Here is a 22,329-nt window from a genome sequence, read left to right on the forward strand (position 1 = left end):
TGCGTTTTCATTTATCTAAAAATGTTTCTATATGATAACCATATTTTTCCACTATTTGCTTTAGTTTCAGTGCTAGTATCGTATAAGGGTCTACGTCGTAAAAGGAGTCAAAGCAGTCTTGAATAATAGGAACCCTTCTGGCCAGGTGAGGGGTCTTACTTCCATAATCCCAGCACTTTGGAAAGCTGAGTGGAAGGACTGCTTGAGGCCAGAAGTTTAAGACCAGCCTGGACAACATAATAAGACTCTGTCTCTATTAATCAAGATAATAAATAAAATAATAGGAACCCTTCTGCCAGATTGTCTAATGTCAGTTTGTTTTCAGGCACTGCTTCTTCTACATCTTCTTCCCCATTCTGGCATTGTTTCAGAAGCACTCATTTCTATCAAGTCATCTTCTGCTAATTCCTGTGATGTAGTATCTATTAGTTACTTAATTTCTCCAAAATCCATATCTTGAAACCCTTCACCCTCTACCTTTTTGCCATATCTATAATCTGTTTCATGATTTCCTTGACTGACCCTCTTGTAAATCCTGTGAAGTCATGTGTATGACATCTAGACACAATTTTCTCCAGCAGGAATCTATTGTTTTGGGGCTTGATGGCATTCATTACTTTTTTCTATAATGATGGCATCTTCTATGGTGTAATTTTCCAGACTTTCATGATGTTCTCTCTATGGGCCTCTCTTTCATAGCATTGACAATCTTTTCCATAGAGTACTGTGTTTACATGAGTCTTAATGGTCCTTATAATCCCCTGATTTAGAGATGTTGCATTTAAGGGGGGAGATCACCTTGACACTTTTGGTGTTGAACTTATGGGGTTCTCAGTGGGCAGACACATTTTCCAACATTGTTCAACATTAAAAAAAAAAAAAAAAACCTTTAAAAGACAGTTCCTTACTAGCAAGATACTTCTGACCTCAGTAACAAAGCATCAGTGGAACCAATCCAGAAAAGGGTTCTTGTCTTCCAGGCATTTTTGTTGCATAACTAGAGACTGGCAGCTGGTTTTGTCTTTTCCCTTCAAGATTCGGGGGTTAGCAGCTTTATAGATAAGGGCAGTCCTGATCATAAATCCAACTGCATTTGCACAAAGTAGTAGAGTTAACCTATCCCTTCCTGCCTTAAATCCTGGTGCTTGCTTCTCTTCCTTACTAATAAATGTCCCTTGTGGCATTTTTTTTTTTTTTCCAGAATAGGGTACTTTTGTTTGCATTAAAAACCTGTTCAGGCAGATATTCTTTCTCCTCAATATTCTTAATGGCATCTGGGAACTCATCTTCTATCTTTTGATCTACAGAAGCTGCTTCTCCTGCCATCTTGACATTTTAAAGCCAAACCCCTTTCTAAAATTATCAAACCATCCTGTGCTGGCATTAAATCTCCAGCTTTAGATCCTTCACCTTTCTTTTGCTTGAAGTCATCATATAATGACTTTGTTTTTTCTCGAATCATATGAGAATCTATAGATAGGCCTTTCCTATAGCAATCCCGGACCCGCATAAAAGCTGCATTTCAATACAAGATAAAAAGGTATTTCACAAAAAGTGCAAAGTTTTTGCTCCTGCTGGCATAGCTGCAGTGATGCCTTCACAGATTCTCTTTTCATTTTTTTTTTACAGTGATCTTTACACTAGATTCATTTGTTTTGAAATGGTCGGCAATTGCAGCTGCAGACCTCGAAGTACAGTACATATCAAGCAATTAAACCTTTTCTTGTTATGTGATGACTTTTCTCTGCTTCTTGGGAGCACTTCTAGCATCATTAGTGACACTTCATATAGGTCCTGTGTGTTATTCAAGGTTTACAATATTGCACTAAACACGATAAAAATACTTGAGAATCACAAGAGATCACTTTTTACTGCTATATGTAATTTACTAGAGAGATGAACTGCTCACAACGAGATGATTAGCATCACATAGTGTTTTAAGCAGATGCTCGTGAGACTTGAGCTCACCACAGTAGTAACAAGAGATGGCTTTGAAATTATTACAGTAGTTGCGGTATGTACTAAGTTAATCTTATGCAGTTATGATTTAATACTACATCTTCATATTTGTTTCTATTTTTCTTGACTGTAAATAGTGCTGTGTACCATCTGTAAGTATATGTGTAAGTTCTGATAAATTTTAACTTTTTATAATAGATTTATGTATATGTTAGTAAATGATAAAATAGACTAGTATTTACATATGTTGTATGCATCCATGACATACCTTTTTCTTAATTTTTTTATATTTCCAAGCTACATAGTTTGTCTACAAGTTTTTTCAAATTGTCACAAACCTCCAAAAAATTTTCCAATATATTTATTGAAAAAAACCCACATAGTATACCTGTGCAGTTCAAACCTGTGTTGTTCAAGAGTCAACTATATGTGTTATCTCTGCCCTGAATAACCTTCTCCTATGCATCCTTTAAATTCAAATATTATCCCTTCAGTGAAACCTTTATCAATTGTACCAAGCCAAAGAAGCAAAAAAGGAAATGCAACACCAGTAATCACTCTGCCCAGCATCGATTTTACAATGAAATTGCCTTCAACCAAATGAATGGAAACGGTCCCGCTACACACACCTTTTTTGGCCAAGGGAATCCCAAAGAACCTGAAAAACTGGTTCAGGCCATGACAGGAAAAGAGAGGTCCGACATGTCTGCTTATAACCCCTCCCTTTGGAGCTCAGGCACAAGCTGACCAGTGTCAACATTAAAACAGAGATCATAAAAGACTGACAACCAGATTCTTTTTGCAATAAGATACACAACTGCAACCCGACTCTCTGTTATAGCATCACATGATAGATGGCAGGCCCTGAAGGAAATAAAAGTCTTTTACCCCAAACAATATTTCTTTGACATATTTTGAAATGGCCCTGCAAAGCCATCTCTTATGGGGAAAATTTGCGTATAGAGAATCTTCTTCCCTTTCAAGGTCTTTTCCTTATCCAGGAGAGTCTGACATCTTTTAAGGTCTGATAGGAGACATTTACCATCTATTATTCTCTCTGAAGTCTCCAACTCAGAGACTTCATCTGTATAATAAGAACATAACAAGAACTTGTTATTGGCTTCCAATCCCCCTTATTTTTATTTTTATTTATTTATTTATTTATTTATTTATTTATTTATTTATTTATTTATTTATTTTGAGATGAAGTCTCACTCTGTCGCCCAGGTTGGAGTACAATGGTGCAATCTTGGCTCACTGCAACCTCAGCCTCCTGCGTTCAAATGATTCTCATGCCTCAGCCTCCCAAGAAGCTAGGATTCGAGGCACACACCCCCAAACCCAGCTAATTTTTGTATTTTTAGTAGAGACGAGGTTTGACTCTGTTGGCCAGGCTGGTCTCAAACTCCTGACCTCAAGTGATCCCCACCTGCGACCCCACCACAGCCCCACAAAGTACTGGGATTACAGACGTGAGCTGTTACACTCTGCCCAATCCCCCTTATCTTAACTGAAGCATTTATTTCTGCCTACTTCAGCTCTTTAGGAAAACCTCAGCTCTTTCCACCAATTGTCAATCAGGAAATCTTTAAATCCACGTATGATCTGTAAGCCCTCCCTGCCACCCCCCCATAAAGATGTCCCACCTTTCTGGGCCGAACCAATGTATACCTTACATGTATAAATTTATGTCTTTGACTATAACTTCTGTCTCCCTAAATTGTATAAAGCCAAGCTGTAACCCAGCCACCTTGGACACATATTCCCAGGACCTCCTAAGGCTGTGTCATGGCCGTGGTCACTTATATTTGGGTCAGAATAAACCTCTTCAAATATTAAAATATAAATTTTTAAAAAATGAAATGGGTAAAATTGGGACCCGGCTGGAGATGAGGCACAATTAAACTGCACAAGCAGGTGACCTAGACTCCATGGTACCACCTCCTACTGTTTTGCTGCCCCTCTCAACCCACATCTGTGGCCTCATGGAAAAGTTATTAACTAGTTAATTATTTGCTATATGTCTTTTCTCTCTCTCTCTCTTTCTCTCTCTCTCTCTCTCACTCTGTGTGTGTTTGTGTGTGTGTATATTTGAGATGGAGTCTCCCTCTGTTGCCCAGGCTGGAGTGCAGTGGCACAATCTCAGTTCACTACAACCTCCGCCTCCCAGATTCAAGTGGTTTTCCTACCTCAACCTCCCAAGTAGCTGGCATTGCAGGCACATGCCACCATGCCTGGCTAATTTTTGTATTTTTAGTAGAGATGAGGTTTCACCATGTTGGCCAGGCTGGTCTCGAACTCCTGACCTCAGGTGATCCACTCACCACAGCCTCCCAAAGTGCTGGGATTACAGGCATGAGCCACCACACCTGGCCATGTGTGTATTTTTTTTAATGAAAATGTGATTGCGCATTATGAAATATTTTGTGGCTTGAATAAAGTATGATTTAGAAGATAATTTTTTTTTTATTTTATGAGCTTACCTTTAAAAATATTGAATCTACATTTCTCTATCAAAAGTAAAACAATATCTATTGACTCCCCTCATGTAAAATAATGTATTTAGCGTATGTTGTTCTTTTACTTTTTTCTTACTTTACTTTTTATCATGGCAAGTCAAGGAAAGAGGGCCTGAAATATAGCAGTGATAATGGGATGAATGGGGTGAACTCTACTGCAGTGAGCATTCCATCCATTGCCCCTAGACCTTCTGCCTTCTGTGGTAGCTCAAGATCCCTTTCCATTTCTTTCTTTTTTTCTTTTCCTTCTCCGCCAACTAGGAAGACTCTTCTATATGCATATAAAGCATGAAACAAGACATTTGTGTAAATGTACATAAGGAAGTATAAACAAGGTTGTTCATGGCAGTATTGTGTAACAAAAACATAGGAAACAATCTGGAATGTTCATTAGTATGGGAATGGATAGACAAAATGTGGTATATATTTCTATCATAGCATATTATACAGAAATTAAAAGGAAAAAAATATAGTATCTAGTAGATCTCTCAAGAATAATTTGTATTGATAAAAGCTATTTGCAAAATGATATGTGCACTTATTTCAATAAAATAAGAAAACAAAGCAAAACTGTTGGCACACATTTATATGTAAAATCATTTAAAAATGAATTATAGTGATACACACCAAATTAACACTAACCATTACGTCTGGAAATGCATGAAGGGGAACTGGCTGGACAGATGGTTGACTTTTGAAACTGCTTTTGCAAAGATTATGACAGTGAGAGAAAGTTAACATGGCTGACTCCATCTTGCTTCTAGCCTCACAGGCTGGGCTGTCTTCGTTCATTACGGGGTGTAGGTAAAGCTAACCATGGGAGGAATTTAGTTTATAGTTTTTAACTTTGAAGCAAGGGTGATGATATTCCTTCCCTAAAATTGATCTCCTGCGTGCTCAGGGGCTGAAACTGCCTTTGTAAGACTAATGAAAGGCCACAAGATTAGGATTATGGGAGGGGCCTGAATTCTGCTCAAGTATAGATGTAGTTTCTATAATCCCTTACTGCTCAGGAGTCACAGGTGAGAGGACACACATTTGTGACTTCTCCAATTACTCCTACTATTGGTACTTGAAATTCAGATTTTTGCATTCTGGCACTGAGATTTGTAACTCAACTGGTCCTGTTGCCCCCTAACCAGAAACAGTCTCAGCACAAGAGGATCGTTTTCCACACCCCTATGATTGTATCTCCAACCAATCAGCAGCACCCATTCCCTAGCCCATCAAATTATCCTTGAAAATCCCTAACCTCCAAGCCTTCGGAGAGGCTAATTTGAGTAATCACTCTGTCTTCCATGTGGCCAGCTTCACGTCAGTTAAAATCTTTCTTTACTGTAGTACCATGATCTCAGTAAACTGGTTTTGTCTGTGCAGTGATCCAGAAGATCTCCTCAGGCAATTACACTTTGACTTTTTTTGTATTATTTTATTTTATTTTTATTTTAAATATTGAGATGGGATCTCACTGTGTTGCTCAGACTCATCCTGAACTCCTGAGCTCAAGCAATCCTCCCACCTCAGCCTCCCAAAGTATTGGGATTATAGGCATGAGCCACTGTGCCTGGACATGACTTTATCTGTAGTAGTTTTTTGTGTTTATTCAAATAAAAGCTCAATAGAGACATAACAAAATATAAACAATGATAAATTCTTAGGCATGAGCCTGTTTGTTACATTATTCTTTATTCTGAATTTTACAGTTTCTCAAATTAAAAACAAAGGGTCACGTTGTATAGCATCTGGTGCAAAATAGATATTTAATTCACTTCTCTCCCTGTTTTTTTTTTTTCACCCTTTTTTATAGGATTGGATCATCAGCTTACATTAGACAGCCAATTTAATACCCCAATTATTTAAAGCTTCTCTTGTCACTTTAAAGTGAATCCCTCCAATGAGGTGCAAATTCAGGAAACAAGCATTCTTTATGATAGGGCCAGGAACTGGTTTTTATGAGTATGATCAGTGGCCCCATCACAACACCTTTTATGTTATCTGGTTATTGCTTCTGCACTTGAAAGTCTTGTGTAGATCACAGCTCACTAGACACTATTTCAAACAAATTTATTGTGAAACTTGTGTAATTTAGCCGATTTATTCTTAGTGGACATGGTGTCTGTGTTTATGTCTCTATTTTTGTGGTTCTCTTTGATATTGTTTCCAATAAGGATGACTGTTAAACTCATGGGCACATTAAATAATATGTATATATGTGATTTTCTTGAGTGCTTTTATTGTTTTCACCTTGATTTCTGACTGTTCAAATTTACAAGATTGTTTTTGAATTGAATAAAACAAACCAATAAAGCTGGGCATGGTGACTCACACCTGTAATCCCAGTGCTTTGCAAGTCCAAGGTAGGTGGATCACTTGAGTCTGGAGTTCAAGACCAGCCTGGTCAACACAGTGAAACCCAGTCTCCATCAAAAAATACAAAAATTAGCCGGGCACGGTGGTGCATACCTATAGTCCCAGCTACTTGGAAGGCTGAGGCGGGAGAATCACTTGAACCCAAGAGGGAACACCACTGCACTCCAGCCTGGGTGACACAGTGAGATCCTATCTCAAAAAATAAAATAAATTAAAAAATAAGCCAATAAGTTCCAGTTTTATAAGGCTATTGTTGCTTGTCATTATATACGAATTATAATTTTCGCTGGGCATAGTGGCTCACACCTGTAATCCCAGCACCCTGGGAGGCCAAGGCAAGTGGATCACCTGAGGTCAGGAGTTCGAGACCAGCCTGGCCAACATGGTGAAACCCTGTCTCTACTAAAAATACAAAAATTAACTGGACATGGTGGCACAGGCCTATAATCCCAGCTACTTGGGAGGCTGAGGCAGGAGAATCACTTGAACCTGGGAGGTGGAGGTTGCAGTGAGCCAAGATCATACCACTGCACTCTGGCCTGGGTGACAGAACAAGACTCCATCTTGATTGTATGATTGTATATTTAGAAAATATGATTGTATATTTAGAAATGGTATGATTTTATATTTAGAAAACATATGATTGTATAATAATATGACTATATATTTAGAAAACACCATCGTCTCAGCCCAAAAACTCCTTAAGCTGATAAGCAACTTCAGCAAAGTCTCAGTATACAAAATCAATGTGCAGAAATCACAAGCATCCCTATACACCAATAATAGACAAACAGAGAGTCAAATCATGAGTGAACTCCCATTCACAGTTGCTACAAAGAGAATAAAATACCTCGGAATACAACTTACAAGGGATGTGAAGGACCTCTTCAAGGAGAACTACAAACCACTGCTCAAGGAAATAAGAGAGGACACAAACAAATGGAAAAACATTCTATGCTCATGGATAGAAAGAATCAGTATTGTGAAAATGGCCATATTGCCCAAAGTAATTTATAGATTCAGTGCTATTCCCATCAAGCCACCATTGACTTTCTTCACAAAATTAGAAAAAACGACTTTAAATTTCATATGGAACCAAAAAAGAGCCCATATAGCCAAGACAATCCTAAGCAAAAAAGAACAAAGCTGGAGGCATCACTCTACCTGACTTCAAACTATACTACAAGGCTACGGTAACTAAACTGGTACCAAAACAGATATATAGACCAATGGAACAGAACAGAGGCCTCAGAAATAAGACCACACACCTATAACCATCTGATCTTTCACAAACCTGACAAAAACAAGCAATGGGGGAAAGGATTCCCTATTTAATAAATGGTATTGGGAAAACTGGCTAACCATATGCAGGAAACTGAAACTGGACCCCTTCCTTACACCTTATACAAAAATTAACTCAACATGGATTAAAGAGTTAAATGTTAAACCCAAAACCACAAAAACCCTAGAAGAAAACCTAGGCAATACCATTCAGGACGTAGGTATGGGCAAAGACTTCATGACTAAAACACCAAAAGCAATGGCAACAAAAGCCAAAATTGACAAATGGGATCTAATTAAACTAAAGAACTTCTGTACAGCAAAAGAAACTATCATCAGAGTGAACAGGCAACCTACAGAATGGGAGAAAATTTTTGCAATCTATCCATCTGACAATGGGCTAATATCCAGAATCTACAAGGAATTTAAACAAATTTACAAGAGAAAAACAATCCCACCAAAAAGTGGGTGAAGGATATGAGCAGACACTTTTCAAAAGAAGACATTCATACAGCCAACAAACATATGAAAAAAAGCTCATCATCACCAGTCATTAGAGAAATGCAAATCAAAACCACAATGAGTTACCATCTCATGCCAGTTAGAATGGTGATCATTAAAAAGTCAGGAAACGGTAGATGCTGGAGAGGATGTGGAGAAATAGGAAAGCTTTTACACTGTTGGGAGTGTAAATTAGTTCAACCATTGTGGAAGACAGTGTGGCAATTCCTCAAGGATCTCAAACCAGAAATACTATTTGATCCAGCAATCCCATTACCAGGTATATACCCAAAGGATTATAAATCATTCTGCTATAAAGGCACATGCACATGTATGTTCTTTGCAGCACTATTCACAATAGCAAAGACTTGGAACCAACCCAGATGCCCATCAATGATTGACTGGATAAAGAAAATGTGACACATATACACCATGGAATACTATGCAGCCATAAAAAAGAATGAGTTCATGTCCTTTGCAGGGACATGGATGAAGCTGGAAACCATCATTCTCAGCAAACTAACACAGGAACAGAAAATCAAACACCGCATGTTCTCCCTCATAAGTGAGAGTTGAACAATGAGAATATATGGGCACAGGGAGGGGAACATCACACACTGGGGCCTATTGGCGGTTGGGGGGGCAAGGGGAGGGACAGCATTAGGAGAAATACCTAATGTAGATGACGGGTTGATAGGTGCAGCAAACCACCATGGCACATGTATAGAGCTATGTAACAAACCTGCACATTCTGCATGTGTATCCCAGAACATAAAGTATAATGATAATAATAAATAAATAAATTATAATTTTTCACAGATAGGTCTTAGAGTAACTATTTCTTACTGCTTCTTAAAAAAAGACTACATATAATTCCAATGAATCTATTATTTTTTTCTACCAAATTGTTATAGACTGTATATTTTTCTAAGATATTTCACCCTGTTAGAATAAAACTGTTTTATCTCATTATAGAATAAACTCTTTAAAAGAGAACTAACATTTATTCCTTGCTTACTCAATTCACTTTTGCAATATTTCATCATCATGATAGGTATTATGCCTAATCTACAAAGGAGAAAATTAAGGCTCAAGGTGGTTAAATAGCCTGAATAAACATTTCACAAAAGAAAGTATGCCATTAATAAACAGAAAATAATAGACATATAAATAGTTTAGTAACCCAGAGAAATGTAAACTAAAAAGTAATAATGTATAATTTTCCACCTCTTAAATTAAGACTTTATATTGTTCAGTGTTACTGAAGTTAATATGTGAACCAATCACCATTATGTACTGCTAATAGGATTATAATTGGTCCAACCATTCTGAAAAGTAGTTTGGTTAAACTATGTAATGCACCCACAAATATAATGATTAAGTAAGTGATTGTTATATGGTAGAACATTATGCTGCCATCAAAATTGTATTTTCAAAGATTATTAAGTTACATGGATGAATACTTACGTGATTATAGGAAAATCAGAAACAATGACCATTTTTCTGATGAAAATGAGATGAAAATTGTTTATAGTTATTAAGATTACTCTCTACAGTCTCTGCTACTGTTACCCCATCCAGACCCCAAGAGAGGGTTCTTGGATCTTGCTCAAGAAAGAATTCCAGGCAACTCCATGTGAATTGAAAGCAAGTTTATTAAGAAAGTACAGGAATAAAAAAAAAAAAAAAAGAAAAAAAAAAAAAGAAAGTAAAGGAAGAATGGCTTCTCCAAGGGCAGAGCAACCCTGAGGGCTGCTGGTTGGCTGTTTTTATGGTATGGTTATTTATTAATTATATGCTAAACAAGGAGTGAATTTTTTTTTTTTTTTTTTTTTTTGAGACAGAGTCTCGCTCTGTCGCCCAGGCTGGAGTGCAGTGGCCGGATCTCAGCTCACTGCAAGCTCCACCTCCCGGATTTAGGCCATTCTCCTGCCTCAGCCTCCCGAGTACCTGGGACTACAAGCACCCGCCACCTCGCCCGGCTAGTTGTTTGTATTTTTTAGTAGAGAAGGGGTTTCACCGTGTTAGCCAGGATGGTCTCGATTTCCTGACCTCGTGATCCGCCCGTCTCGGCCTCCCAAAGTGCTGGGATTACAGGCTTGAGCCACCGCGCCGGCCACAAGGAGTGAATTATTTATGAGTTTTCCAGGAAAGGGGGTGGGCAATTCCTGGAACTGAGGGTTTCTCCGCTTTCTGGACTATATAGGGTAACTTCCGGACATCGCCATGGCATTTGCAAACTGTCATGGCACTGGTGGGAGTGTCTTTTAGCATGCTAATGCATTCTAATTAGCATATGATTAGTGCCAGGACTAGAGGTCACTTCTTTTGGTCGTCTTGGTTTTGGTGGATTTTGGCAGGCATCTTTATCAGCCAAAATCCAGTCCTGCTGACCTCCTATCTTGTCTCCTGAGAATGCAGCTCAGCAGATGTCAGCCTCGTTTTACCCAGCTACTATTCAAGATGTAGTTGCTCTGGTTCAAATGCCTCTGACGCTACCATATGGTGTTTCATGTCTGCTACTATCTGCCTTATCTACCTTTTTTTTCTTTGTCTATAGAACAGCTCTCTCTCATTCATTATATACTTGGCCTAATATGGAAGCCTCAGCTTTAGCTTTACACTACCTTCAGTACAAGTAACCAAAAAAGTGTCATTTTTATTTGAGTCCTAATTCTTATTTTTCAGACAAAGAATCTGGAATTAGTGTGATATTTGGCAAGGGGAATGAGGGAGTGGGGAAGGTCTTATAATTTGCTGCCTACCCCGATAGAGGCTAAAAAGAAAATTCTTAAAGGGAAGCTGGGGAGTTTCTCCAAGAGGAGATTCTACCCTAAGGAATTCATCCTGTGAACTTAATAAAATGTATGAACATATAAATATTTTAAGAATGTCCTAGTGGTTGTATAATGTCTCCCCAAAGTTCATGTCCATCAGGAACCTCAGAATGTGACCTTAATTGAAAATAAGGTCTTTGCAGATATATTAATAATTGAGGATCTTGAGATTAAATCTACTGGAGTTAGAATACTCCTTAAGTTCAATGATTGGTATCCTTAGAAGAAAACACAGTGACATAGAGAGCAGAAGGCAAGGTGAGGAATGCCAAAGATTGCTAGCAACCACCTGAAGCTGAGAGAGAAGCATGGCACAATTTTTCCTTCAGGGGCTCTAGAAGGAACCACCCCTGCTGACACCTTGATTTCGAACTGTGGACATCCTGAATTGTAAGAAAATGAATTGGTTTTTTAAGCCACCCAGTTTGTGGTAATTTGTTATGGCAGCCCTAGGAAATTAATGCAGATGTTCACAGTATTGTTTTTTTCTGGTGTGAAAACCTGAAAATAACATACCTATCTGCCAATAAGGGATTACACAAATTATAATATATCCATACAGTGTAATACTCTGTGATCATTTTTTAAAAATGCTGATCTCTATTTATAGATTAAAGATGACAATGACATATTGTTTTTAAGAAGGTTATAGAACCCAGATCACTAATCTTTGGGGAATCCTGAGTCTTGGTCTGTAATGTGGAGGCAGTGCAGTCGTCACAAAAAAGATTTTTCCTCTTGTGTTTATATAATAAATAGCTGTTTGAAAAACTTTTTTGCATGTATTAAGGCAATTGAGGAAATTTTTATGCCATTTAATGACAATAAATCATAAAAATATTGTATTGTTAGCTGTGGAAGAGGTCCAGGTTACTGGCAGTGAATCCATACGGGTGGGTCCATAGCAACTTCAGTCCTTGCCTCCTCAGAAGAAAGAATTCGACTGAGGGCCATAAAGCTGAAAAAGAGACTGAGGCAATTTTCAGATCAGTAGTGGAAGCTTACTTAAAAGGTTTTAGAATAGGAAAGGAAGGAAAATTTGCTTGAAAGAGACCCAAGCAGATGCCTGAAGGTCCAAGATAAGAGAGCAAAAGAAGACAGAAAAAAAAAAAGGCCCTTTTACCTTGATCCTAGGATTTTATGGGCTCACCTCTTTCCGATGATTCTTCGTTTTGTCATGCCCAGTGCTTTCTTTACCCTTTGGAATTGAGCACGTGCAGTGTGTTCAGGGATTTATACACATGCCCATCTGAGGCTTTCTTCCCTTTTCTGGTGGGGCATATCCACCCCCACCAAGATCATACTTCACCATTTTTGTCTCAATGTTAACAGGTGTGGACCATCCGGAAATGGCCTTTCCCTGGCACCCCTACTGCTTAGAGAGACAATGCGATAATTGCTGAAATATCACCCGACATTTCTAGTGATTAGGGGGAGAGCCCTCCTCTGCCCCACTCATGCCTAACTACCTGTCACAGTATTAGTCCATTTTCACACTTCTATAAAGAAATACCTGAGACTGGGTAATTTATAAAGAAAAGAGGTTTCATTGACTCACAGTTCCACGTGGCTGGAGAGACCTCAGGAAACTTACAGTCATTGAAGAAGGTGAAGGGGAAGCAAACTTGGACTTTTTCGCATGGCAGCAGGAGTGTGTGTGCAAGCGCAGGAAAAACTACCATTTATAAAACCATCAGATCTTGTGAGAATTCACTCACTGTCACAAGAACAGCATGGGAGAAACCACCCACATAATCCAATTGCCTCCCACCAGTTTCCTCAACACCTGAGGATTGCAATTCAAGATGAGATTTGGGTGAGGACAGAAAACCTAACCATATCAAATATAGAAGGTATCTTTTGTGAGATTTTAACAGCAATAAATCATCTGCATTTTTAATAATTAAGGTTTAGTCTAAATTTAAAATGCATTTCAAAGTCTTATACATTCATGATTTTTGACTGATGCATTTTAATTCTAAGTAAATGAAGAGTGAATGAAAAACTATACTGAAATTAGTTTGGGGTGAAGGATGAATCTGTTAAATTAATTTTGGGGAAAAGAATAACTATTATGTCATAACTGAACCACATCTGAAATAATGTCTATTAGGTTTTAAATATCTGTACTCTTTTGAAAATTTGGAACTAGTTTAATTTGCATGAGGGCAGTCTGTTTTTCTTTTGTATTCTTTTATAGAGCCTTTTGTAGTAGATGATTAGTGGGTATTTGCTATTGAATGAACATAAGGCCACTGCCCTCAAGAAATGTTACTGAGGAGATAAGTCATAAATATCAGTTGATCAGATTTAGTGAAGAGATCTATATACGCAAGGCAATCTGTGCTAAGTGCCAGGTGAGAGGTTAAAACGGTAGGTGGTGTAACAAGAGTGGTCATTTTGAGTAGGATGATTAACAAAAATTCACCAAATGTAGGTAGGATTTGAGTTGGGCCCTTAAAGAAGTTTCAGTAAAAGTAGAGAGGAAGAAGGGATTATCAAAATAACCATTTCCAGATTATGTCATTTCAATAATGCCTCTTCATTCCTGAACATAGTTTGGAAACTTTCCCTTTTTGACCTTTGGATAAATAAAAAATGTTCATTTCACCAAATATTTCTCCTGGGATTTCAAGACCCTGTTACTTCCCTTGTTCTTCTCTGGCTCATGACTTCATCATGCTTATCTGTTTTAAATCTTTCTTGCTGTGCTCATCTTTGATCCTTCTCCAAAGCAGCATTCTAGACCTGTAAATGCTGTTTGTGCTGAGTCTTCCCCTCCCCTGTAACCTCCATCTTGTTAGGCCAGAGTTTACCTAAGCCATATCTGATATGGAGCTCCCAAGTTCTTCTCTTAACTCTTTAACACTGTGTACTTGGCCTTTCTTCCAAACTTACAGTGTACTTTCCTCTTGAATTTAACATGAACATTTCCATTTTTACTGCATCCCAGTGATCAGTACAAGCTCTGCTCAGTGAATGTGGGTTCCAGCAAACTGAAGACAAAAGGCCCAGACTTCTAGATGAAATGTTTCACCATAAACCTACTTAGACTGGATGGAGATCTTCCAGAAGCCATCTGCACAATTTCCCTCTTACCCAGGAAATATTTCTGGGTAATATTGATGGTTTAAAAATATTTTTAATAATAACTTACATGCAATAAAGTGAGTGTGTAATGTTTATTTTTTAAAATAATGTGAAAAAACTAATTTTCATAAATTAAATATTTTTTGAAACTATTATATATATCCCAAAGAAAATAGAATGACTTAGGGCAGCCACAGTGGCTCATGCCTGTAATCCCAGCACTTTGGGGGGCCGAGGTGGGAGGATCATTTCAGCTTAGGAGTTCAAGACCAGCCTGAGCAACATAAGAAGACCTCGCCAGTACAAAAAAACCAAGATATATGTAATTGACCAGGCACAGTGGCTCATGCCTGTAATCTGAGCACTTTGGGAGGCCAAGGTGGGAGGATTGCTTGAGTCCAGTAGTTCAAGACCAGCATGAGCAACATAATGAGACCTTGTCTCTACAGAAAAAAATTTTAATTAGCCAGGAGTGGTGGCATGTGCCTGTAGTTGCAGCTACACAGGAGGCTGAGGTGGGAGGATCACTTGAGCCCAGGAGGTCGAGGCTGCAGTGAGTCATGATTGTGCCACTGAATTCACTCTGTGCGACAGAGTGAGACCCTGTCTCAAAAAAAAAAAAAAGAAAAGAAAATAGAGTGACTCTTGTAGTAATAAAAATTCTGCATTCCTGTGTATCTTTTTATCTTTCAAAGCATAGCTTAAGTGTTATCTTCTTACTGAAGCCCATCTTGGATTCTGCCCCTCCCGCTAAGTATATTGTTTTTTTTGGCACTCTTTGTTCCTATCACTCTCTTTTGCTAGTTGTTTACCTGTCTGTCTTTCCTGCTACATTTATACATACTTTTTCAGGATAGGTACCAAAGTTATTCACTTTGTTATTTTTCTTCTTGTTAATTTTTCTTCTAGCTCCCAACTTAGCGCCTTTCCTGTAGAAAATACTTAATAAATATTTGTCAGATTGAATTACATTCGTGTTTATCATTTTTTAAAGTAAGACACTCTTGGTTTCCTGTTGTTGTTGTTTTTTTTCCTTCTGATATCTATCTTAATTTAAAGCTACTGGAAGGAGTCCCTTGTACTGTAATATACATTTGTATGATGGTTATTATTATTATTTTTTTCTTTAAGCTTAGCGTGAACCAGAGTACCCTATAACTTTCCTTGTTACTGGCCTGGATTAGAAGGCAAACCTTCTCCCTTGTGATAAGTGTTCTTGAGCTGGTGCAAGTACCAACATGATTCCCAGGTTGCACCTATTTTTGTTTGGTTTGTACTTTTTATTTATATCATAAGTAGTTATGTGGGGTTTTTTTTTCAACTTTTATTTTAAATTCAAGAGTACGTGTGCAGGTTCAATATATAGATACTAATTCTTAACAGCAAGATTGTGGAAGTTCCTATATAATATTCTATGGATCTTTCTCATATCAAATAATCTTTGTATGTGTTATTTGGTCATATTTATTGTTTTTATCATATTCAATTATTTAATTTAAATATAATTGTTCTTACCCATTTTGCTGGTTAGGAAACTAAGGCTTAAGCATAAATAAGTTGCCTAAGTTCACACAGCTAGAAGGTGGTAGTAGATAGGAACACAATGATGCCTACTCTAAATTGTGGAGATGAATTTAGATGATCTCCCTATCTACTTCCAGCTCTGAAGTCTCTGAAGCTCTGGGAATGTTTAACATTATTTGAACATCTGCATAATCAGTGAAATATTTGGCAAAATGAACTTGCATTGGGGAAAAGTGCTGGGTTGCTTTCGGGCTCAAACCAGTTATAGCCTTCATCTAGCTAATTTGCTGACAGTGCAAGGAGAGCTTTTCACAGTGGCAATGAAGCAATATAGATCACTTTTTCAGCTTCACTAGATTTTAATGCTTCCATTTTTTTATCTTTAGCTGTGGGTGATGGCTTTACAGTTGTAAATACAACTGAGCTCTCAATTGTTTATCCAGTCACCTCAGGGCTTTATGCATTCAGCCAAATGTTGGAAAACCGTTTAGCTTGTGTAGCACACTGGCTCCACCTACTGTCATATGAGAAAACACCTTCCTACCGTATCTTCATTCACAATTCTCTTAAATTATACCCTTTTGCACATTGTGCTTTTCCCTGAACTTTCTTTTTCATATTTTTGATATTTGAGTTTCCGTTTACCTCTCCCAACACAGTGAGACCCATCTCTAAATAAATAAATAAATAAATAAAATAAATGTTAACAAAGTTATTGTCAGACTTCTGTTTCCACACAAGATGAAGAAACAGGAACCAGATTTATCCTCTTACCTGAAATAAGCAGAAGACAGGAGAAGAGGGAAGGGGAGGGGAGATAAAATATATGAAACAACTTGGCAGGCTCCCTGATGAGGAAACAAAGCAGGGAGTTCAGGAAGACCAAGGTGACTAATTTCACAGGAGACAGTATATGAGAGACAACTTCAGAGACAAAGAACTCGGGAAATCTATAAAGGGCCCCCTAACCATTCAGCAGAAGACTGATTAGCAGATGTATATGAGCAGACTAGTCGAAGCCAGGAAGGAATCATGGTGAAAATGTTAGAGGGAACAGTACCAGGTGTTCACACATAGCCAGTACACACATGGCCAGAAACAGTACCTATTTCCACAAGCCGAAATAGTAAAATTTGCATCTCACTGGGCATTGGATAAAGGAATAAAGAAGGCCTGGCTTCGGTAATACGGAATAGCTAGTACTAGACTGAACCCTGTTCCAGACGCACCTAACAAATCACAAAAACAAAATCCAAAAGGATCAAACTGTTTCCAAGTAGCTTTACTGAAATCCAGAACAAAACTCAAGACTATTTATAGTAATACAAAAATTATTCAGCACCTAACAAAGTTTAAAAAAGCATGCTGTCTGGTATTCAATCAAAGATTACCAGGCATACAAAAAAAGCAAGAAACACAATCCATGAGGAAAATAATCAATTGGAACCAACCCAGAACAGATGTTAGAATTAGCAGACAAGGACTAAAACAGATCATATGAAAGGCTAGAAAATGCAAACTAATCTACAGTGACAGAAAGCAGATCAGTGGTTGCTGGGGGAGAAATGGTAGAACAGTTCAATACAGAAGGAGGGCTTAAATAAAACTTGGAGGTGAAGGATATGTTACTATCTTGTTTGTGATGGTTTCACAGGTATAAGCCAATGTCAAATTTTAATTTGTACACTTTAAATATGTGCAGTCTGTTTTGCATCTCATGTTTCTTAGCTCTAGTGTCATCCTTTCTCATGGTCAGTTTCCTTGTTTGCACTCACTACATTTTCCGGTTGATTCCAGAGAAAAGATATGTTGTAAGTGTATTTTTTTAATCCTTGACTGAAAATGTTTTCTTCTACCCTCTCAGTTAATTGATTATTTGTCTTGACATTAGCACCTCTGCTGAAAATCATTCTTTTGAAATTTGGAAAATATTGTGCCACTTTATTCTTCCCATAATCAAATTCATAAAATATTGTTTAGTCATTTCTTTCTCCATTTTATCTACTTATATCTTCTACTGGGGTTTTTACTATTCCTTTGCTATTCATGTTTGCACTTTGTTTTTGTGAAGACAGGAGCAAAGATCAAATTAAGATCCATTAATTAAGCCTTCTATGTTTTGCTAGAAACAGAAACTAGAAATTGAAACATTACTAGAAAAATGAAATGTTAAAGAGACATACAAAATGTAAACTGCAATTTGTTGCTTTTTCATTCCAAGTAACAAAATTAAGCCAACCCTGTACTCATCTTGTCATACTGCACCCATGGACCACAATTTCAGTGTGTCGGTATAGGCTGCCTTCCCCAACTCATTTTTTGCTGTATCTCTGAGGTTCTTCCTGAGATCCTTTCCTTGCTTGCCTTTAGAAATTAGAATTTCCTTTAGTGGGTTTGCTGGTGCAGAATTTTTAGTTTCATTTGTCTGAAAGTATCTTTATTTTATTTGGATTATTGTGAGAAATTTTTGGTGAGTACAGAATTTTTTTTTCAGCAACTTGAAAATATCTTCCCAATGTCTTTCTGTGAAGTTACTTGTTTAATTGTTGTTAAAGGCTACATGAATGTATCTTTATTTAAAGTGTTATTGATTAACCTAAATGTCTTCTTGTGTTTTTCTCTTAAAGGGAATACAGTGAGTAACCTGATCATGATTATACCTCCAATGTTCGGTACAATTCAGAGTGTTAGAGACGGTCTGGAAAAACGGTACATTGCTTCTTATTTAGCACTCACAGGTAAGTATAACACTATTCAAATGGGCCAGTTTGCTCATTCATTTCTAAAAGCAGTTTTCAATTTTGTGTTACATAACTTGAATATATTCTGAAACTTCTTAGTTAAAACTCCAGAAACTTTGCCAGTGGTTGAACTGCATTTTGATTAAAATGTTTTAGAAATTACAAAATATTTTAAGCATACAAAAAAGAATAGAGATAATATAACAAATATACCCACATATCTTACTACCCAGTTTTGTCAGGTCCTAACAATTTATAATATTTGTTTCAGACCTTTTTCTTTTTTAAGGAAATTACTACAGATAAAATTGAAAGTCCTTTGTATTCCTCCCTAATTATATGCCCCTCAGCCTCCCAGCCCATCCCCTAAGAGCGAACCTCAATCTTGAATTTGATGCTTATCATTTTCTCATGTTTTCATGTTCATACTATGTATGTATATATCCTTAAAAGTATACACAGTATGGTTTTGCATAGTTTTCAACTTTTTGGAAAGGATACCATCCAACCTTTTGTGACTTACATATATTCTACTTGTCTGTGAGGTGGTGGACTGTGTCTTAATCATCTCTGTGTCCCTATTGTCTGGCAGTTTAGTGTTCCTCAATAAGTACTGGGTGGATGGGTAAATCACCTATACCAGGGCATAACGTAGTGAAATCACTTCTGTCTTCTGTCATGATCTTGCATCATCATAATAAATAAAAAATGCCAAATAAGATGGATTCTTTCTAGTAGTTTCGTTTTTTAATTTTCTTTTCTGTTTTGTGTGTGTGTGTGTGTGTGTGTGTGCGGTGGTACAATCTCGGCTCACTGCAGCCTCAACCTCCCAGGTATAAGCGATTATCCTACCTCAGCCTCCTAAGTAGCTGGGACCACAGGTGTATGTCACCATGCCTGGCTAATTTTTGTATTTTTGTGTAGAGACAGGATTTTGCCATGTTGCCCAGGCTAATCTCAAACTCCTAAGATCAAGCAACCCTCCTGCCCTGGCCTCCCAGAGTGCTGGGATTATAGGTGTGTGTGCCACTGTGCCTGGCCCTATTTCTTTCTTATAACTCGCTAAAGGCTCTTTCTTTTTTTTTTTTTTTTTAGCTCATAGTGAGTATTTCCACATTGACAGAAAGGACTTCTAATTATCCCAAAACTGTAAGCTATAGTGAATCATGTCAGATTCTACCTTAGATTATTTATTAGATATGAGAGACTTTAATTTCAGAATCTGTTGCTCATATGCATTTTAAGAAAGTTACTTGATTTATCCTCAAAAGGAAGACTTGTCTACAAACTTATCCCTTTGCTTTTTTTCTGGGGTGTTTTCATAATGTTCATAAAACATGGACAAATCACACTCTGTAACAACAATAAGAATAAAAAGACCCGAGGGACTTCCAATTGCCCTAGGATAATGGTGGCCTCCTAAGTTAGAGTTTGTCCACTTATTCTCCCAGAAAAACATACAGATTAATAAGGAAAACAAATGAAACTACATGCAGCCCACACTTTCAGCCTTACTAGGAGAAAGAATATTATGAACTTCAATTTATTTTAAGATAAGAAATAAACACCAAATTCCAACAGAACTGTTTTCAGTGTTTCAGACTTGGAGATGTTTGAAAAACTATATGGAAAAGAGAAGAGAGGACTCAAGGGCCTAATTCTGACAAAATTGGCAATAGAAAGATAAAACTCCACAATAAAGGCAGAATCTATGAAAGCAGTCTAAGATCTGGTAGGTCACAGTACTGTCTAAAGGTAAAAGACTTGAAAGTGTGTCAGACCTAAGGTGGCAGTTTTGGAAAGGCATCACTTCTGGGAAAGAGATAAGTAGAAAGGGGGAGGTGCCCTTTGGAGATGTGTTAGTGAAAGGAAAGAAGAAAGTTGGGGGGAATTAAGATCCTACTGAAAACAAAGAGTTACAAAACACATCAACCTCTTCTCCCTTCACTGCTCCCCCAAATATTACATGTTTCATATATATATATATATGAAACCTCACTATTCTGACCGAAGTGGCCAGTCTTGAATTAGGAATCTTATAAGCCACTTAAAATCTTTACTCTCTCTATAAAATAGACCCCCCAAAATGCAGCCTATTTCCATACAAAATTAGGGTAAAAAGAAAACAGAAAATGAGAATCAAAACCATTTGGCTGATAGAATTTCTTCCCCACAACAAACTATGAAACAGAAGGAAGATGTAATACAATACTCCTAACTGAATTAAATAGCCTCAAACAACAAAATGAATCAAAAATTTAAAAACTAATAACAGAAATCGCTCCATTACTCCCCTCAAAAAAGACGAAACAAAATTAGAATTCATTGAACTTAATAAAGAAATTAAGACTAAATTACAGTGTGCTTGAGGGAAAGTAGAGTCTACTGAATATTTAATAAGGACTGTTGTAGAAAGTCAGAGAAACAAGCAAGAAAATCAAAAGGAGATAAAGAAATAAAAAAGGTCAGAGAGAAAATGATTGAAATGGAAGACAGGCAAAAAAGATCCAATATGCATATAATTGGAGTCCCTAGGTAACTTGGAGGGGAACCAATGAAACATAATTATATTTAAAATTATCTTCAAGACAACTTTCTGGAAATGAAAAAAGACTTTAATATGTATGTTGAAAGGTACAATATTGCCTGGTAAACTGACTTAGAATGATCAGTTTTGAGATAGAGCCTAGTAAAACTATTGGATTGTAAAAATGAACTTATTCTCAAAGCTCTTGAAAATAAGCCTTGATTACTTACAAAGGACCAAAAATTAAACTGGCATCAGACCTTATCAGTAATATACAAAGAAAATACCAGTGGATTTTAGCATTTTCTAAAAAGTGAAGAGGAAGTATAAGCCAAGGATTTTATATTCCAACCAGGTTGTTCTCCAGGTGCTCTAGTTATAGAAAAACAGTTTTAAACCTGCAAATACTCGTGAATACTGTACACATGACTCCTTCCTGATGAATCCACTGTTACTGCACTGTTCAATTTAGTAGCTGCTAGTCACATGTTGCAATTTAAATTAATTACAGTTAAATAAAATGTAAAATTCAGTTCCTTTGTCACTCTAGCCACATTTCAAGTGCTCAATAACCACATATGGCTTGTGACTACTATATTAGGCAGTGCAGATATAGAACATCTTCATTATTGCAGAAAGTTCTACCAGCCACACTGTACTAGAATGTCCATCCAGTCATAAGAATACTGAAAAAGGCTTAATGCAAAAATAATTCCTAAAACAACAACAAAACATCCTGTATTAGTTTGTTTTCATGCTGCTGATAAAGACATACCCAAGACTAGGAAGAAAAACAGGTTTACTGGACTTACAGTTCCACATGGCTGGGGAATCATGACCTTACAGTCAGGGCAGAAAGCAAGGTGGAGCAAGTCACTTCTTACATGGATGGTGGCAGGTAAAGAGAGAGCTTATGCAGGGAAACTCCCATTTTCTAAAACCATCAGCTCTTGTGAGACTTATTCACTATCATGAGAAAA

At 37.3% G+C, this 22,329-nt stretch overlaps 1 protein-coding gene across 2 annotated transcripts in view; it reads left to right on the plus strand.

The window, feature by feature from the left end:
- Nucleotides 1–22,329, plus strand: part of ACER3 (alkaline ceramidase 3) — a 152,392-nt gene that overhangs the window by 42,173 nt on the left and 87,890 nt on the right. For both annotated transcript variants that reach the window (XM_023209344.1, XM_023209343.2), the window contains exon 2: nt 18,709–18,819. In XM_023209344.1, the coding sequence (XP_023065112.1) occupies nt 18,709–18,819 (111 nt within the window). The remainder of the gene's footprint in view (nt 1–18,708; nt 18,820–22,329) is intronic.

The sequence above is a fragment of the Piliocolobus tephrosceles genome, chromosome 13 (genome assembly GCF_002776525.5).
Source record: "Piliocolobus tephrosceles isolate RC106 chromosome 13, ASM277652v3, whole genome shotgun sequence".
Lineage (NCBI taxonomy): Eukaryota > Metazoa > Chordata > Mammalia > Primates > Cercopithecidae > Piliocolobus > Piliocolobus tephrosceles.